This window comes from Morone saxatilis, unplaced genomic scaffold, assembly GCF_004916995.1.
Source record: "Morone saxatilis isolate NCDOM2014 unplaced genomic scaffold, NCSU_SB_2.0 Contig12, whole genome shotgun sequence".
NCBI classification, from domain to species: domain Eukaryota; kingdom Metazoa; phylum Chordata; class Actinopteri; family Moronidae; genus Morone; species Morone saxatilis.
Window position 1 is genome coordinate 3,160,458 of NW_023339674.1, and position 4,056 is coordinate 3,164,513.

Genomic DNA, 4,056 nt, shown 5'->3' on the forward strand with positions numbered 1-4,056 from the left:
TGTTATACAAATGGCACATTATATAGCCTTAAAACAGACTAACTAGACAGACTACTCAGGTTAGTCTGCTGTTAGGGATCAGCATCCACGAGAACTGTGTGATTTCAACATAGGATCATTTTTTTTTGAACAGCGACATGGATGTATAAAGGAAATAAACCCCCAGGGGGTCTGGGGGTCTCCCAATGGCGTTTCGCTGTGGATGTAACTTTGGTACGTTACATAAGTTAACTTATGTACGTTACTTAAAATAAATTGTTTACTTTTGGTTTCACAAGGGACACAAACTGCATTCTCCGGGGTTAAAGTCCTGTGTTTATTTGAGCCATCCATCCATCCACCCAGCCCACCAGCCTACCAGCTCCATATGCTGACTTTCTCACTGTTTATACCACGCCACAAGCTTTGATGGTGTGCACGTCCAGAAATTAAACAAGAGGGTTACATACAGCATCATATTTTGAAGCGGAGGACCACTGATCAAGTGGCAGTATTTGACAATGTGGAATTAAGACCACGTTGAAATAATTTTAACCATACCTTAACCATATGTAGTTTCTTAAACGTTAACAGTGGCCGTATTAGTCATTTTGCAGAAAAATGGGGCAGAGACTGAACGATAAAGTAAATGAATGGGCCATAAATAGAAAAGAATCAGCTTAAAGAGGCTAAAAGGGATATTGTAAAAACATATTTTCCTCCCCTACCTATAAACATATAATATACTATACACACACATATATATATATATATATAATGTATGCCTCTCAGATGTCCCCTGCAACTTTGTTCACAATATAATGTAAAACCAGTATTACAGATGGTCATTGCTATGCTTAGATCTAGATAAATATAGGGTTACTATGGAGAGGGAGGCAGCAATTTGATTTTTGTTCATATGCATCAGGCCTGTGGACCAGCTGTTGTCCACCTGACACTAGGTCCACTCTATGCTGATGACATCTGAATACACAAAGTAGAAATTCAGCCACAGTCTGTACTTGCCTGCTGGTGAAATGCACTTTACCAAAGCAATCATAATGACAATAGTTAACATTTTAATGAGAACAAATTAGATAACCAGCATTATCACTGTGATCAACGTCATTATTACCTAACTAGACGGCTTTGGAGGGTTTTGTTTTATCTCTCTGTTATGTCTTTTCTGCATGCTCTGTTTGCAGACTGCAGTGGTCATGCTCCAGCCTGGTGGCAGCTTTGCTGTCATTTATTACCTGAAGTTGATGGCTAGTGCAAACAGTTGCTAAGGTCATAATAAGTTTTATTACTCTTCCTATTACGTTAATGCTGTCATATCATCTCTCTGTGCTTCCTGTTTGCTAGAAAGCTCTTTCTCATTCACACAATGTGGGACAAAAGCTCAAAGCAGTCGGTTGCTGTCATTGTCTGCGTTCTTTATGACACAGAGCAGAGCAGTTACCTAGGTGAATAACAGTTCTGCACAACATCACCCACAGACTGCCTCATGATAGAGAGCAAATATATCAGTCATTTTTAAATCAGATAATTAGATCAGACCCCGGGTATTTGCAGAACTACATGCAAACTTCACCTGACTGTATGTTTACATTGGATGTTTCATGTCACTGGGCTAAATGAGATACTTAAAATACCCTTGCTGCAGGCTCAAAGTGTCACAATAACTGAAATGTTAATGCTACTGCATTATACATAAGTGTGTGGGTGTACTCATCTTATATCCGAAAGTACAACACATTTTATTAGTTTTTCAAATAATTTAGTTTATTTGCTGGTATGTAAAAAAAGAAAACAGTGATATAAATATTATAAATTAAATTGCACATTTTTTATCTTTGTTTGGTAAAAATGCAACAAATATATTACAGTCAAATAAATACAAATAAATACAAAATCATAAAGTATCCTACATGCCTGTTCACAAACAGTGTAAGAATCTGACAGAGGAACATTATATATCACAATCACAGAAATGTGCCTAATTGTAAAGAAAAGTGTTTTTCCCACTTCTCCTGCCCTCCTGTTTGATTGTCTCAGTGTGATACACTTTCTTTTGACTTTGCTGTCCAAACATCATCTGTATTCACACAATCCACTTAAGGCATCAACTTCTCCTCCATTTTCCATTTCCCTTCAATCTGTCCATATCTTTGAATGGACGGCGCCTACAGAATGCGCTCATCCACTGCCGCTTTCTAGATCGTCACGATCTCTGTGTCTGCAACTGCGTCCAGCTTTATGATGCAGCACCTAACGCCATGCCTGTCTTGCCTTCTCAACCCTTAAGGCGACCGCTAACACTAACAATTCTCCATCAGCTCACGGAGAGATAATCACGCCTTCTTCTCCTGCCGGGGCTGCTTGGTGGCCTTGGCGCCTGGTTTGGCTTGGCACACTAGGTCCCTGTAGGCTGGAGAGCGGAGGAACCGAGGGTAGCAGTCTTTGGCCATGAGCATGTAGATCTTGTGCTGGGCCAGGTCGAAGCAAGAAGATGACAGCTCCAGCATGTTGGCTTTGGTGATATCCCGAGTTTCGTGGTCAATGTTAATCTGGTAAAAGGGAACAAGAAGACAGAATCAGATTAGTTTCTTTATGTCCGTACTGGGCACATAAATTAAATTGGTTGGTTTTGGTGTAAAAGATGAATGGTAAAATATATAGTTTTGCAGTGCAGGTAGAAATGTGAGGAAGAAAAGGAAAGGGAGTTCATCTAATTTTTAAAATTTAGATTTGGTGTTTTCTTACCTCCCGGGGAGCGTCGCTGCCGATGAATTCATCATAGATCTTCTGGGCTTTGGCTGATAATTTGGCAGGAGATTTGGTACTCCTGTAATCCTCACAGGCAAAGTAGAACGCGATGTTCTCTTCGCTGAACTCAGACACCAGGAAGGCTGTGAAGGCACACAGTCCATCTGAGGAAAGAGAGGAAATTTGATTACTTATGGTACATAATTGTCCCGCAGGGGGTGCATGTGTCTGTAAGTGTAGCTATTATATGCCTTTACTGGCATTTACTTGTGCTTTTTTGTGTGCAAATGTGTCAAAAATTGCAAAGATCTAGATATTTACTTACATTTGCTGGACAAGAGTTTTTCAAAGGACTGTTTCCACCTAAGGCATTCCTCCATGGTTGGCCTGAAAATAGATGAAGCAAGGTTAGATTCAACCCATATTTTTAACCAAGCACACAGTGACAATAAATGTAAAATAAATTGGTAATAATATATTAATACAGAATGATGCTTACTTATTGTGCCCCATTTTGCAGCCGGATAGATTCCAGTTGGGTTTTTGCAGAATGCTTCCCAGCCTTGCTTTCAGCTCTTTGGCCCTGTGAGGAAAAGAAACAGTTTAGACATATTTTTCACAAGACCTTCATTGCATACTTATAAGCCATTTGCAAAAATCTGCACTAAGTACAAAGTCTAAATTTAGCACAACCTAGAACTTATTTTTTAGCTTCTCAAATGCTTACAGGCAGATGCACACAGATAAAACAGCAGAGCTGCCTTCCATATCCTGTAATCCTAATCCCATGTGAATGTTTGCATGAAGTTTCATGTACCTTTCCAGGCAGCAGGTGGGCAGCGATGCTAGTCCTTTACACATAGCAGCAGGTTGGAGCTGGTAGGGGTGGTGTCTCGGTTGGGTGGCGGTTAAATATCCGTTTAGTAAAGCTCAGTAAGGAGCGAGATCTGAGTGTCTGAACAGAGCCGGAGCAGAGGTTTTATAGTCCTACCTCCCCTGCCTCTGATGTGTCATCAGCCTTCTCGGCCAATCACAGAGAGGTAAAGAGAGAGCAAGAGGCAGAGGGAGAGAGAGATAGGGAAAGACAGAGACAGGGAAGGAGGGAGGGAGTGAAAAAACCGGGGAGTATATACAAGGACGAGGCTGGGAAATTACTGTAAAATGATGAAAGCAGCTGATGTTCTATGCTATGTTTTTCTTGCATGTCCCTGAAAACACCCCACAGTTAATCTTTAAGTGTTTGCATTCACCCTTCTCTTCAAAACAACTTATTTGTGAGAATAAAAAATTATATTTCATCCTGTGTCT

At 40.4% G+C, this 4,056-nt stretch overlaps 1 protein-coding gene across 1 annotated transcript; it reads right to left on the reverse strand.

The window, feature by feature from the left end:
• Positions 1-1,812: 1,812 nt before the first annotated feature.
• Positions 1,813-3,699, reverse strand: LOC118322114 (regulator of G-protein signaling 5-like). Its single transcript, XM_035653702.1, has 5 exons — positions 3,566-3,699; positions 3,248-3,331; positions 3,074-3,135; positions 2,746-2,912; positions 1,813-2,549 (listed from the first exon to the last, which is right to left on the reverse strand). The coding sequence occupies exons 1-5, from the start codon at positions 3,607-3,609 to the stop codon at positions 2,334-2,336; spliced, it is 573 nt and encodes a 190-aa protein (XP_035509595.1). The 5' UTR covers positions 3,610-3,699; the 3' UTR covers positions 1,813-2,333.
• Positions 3,700-4,056: the final 357 nt, after the last annotated feature.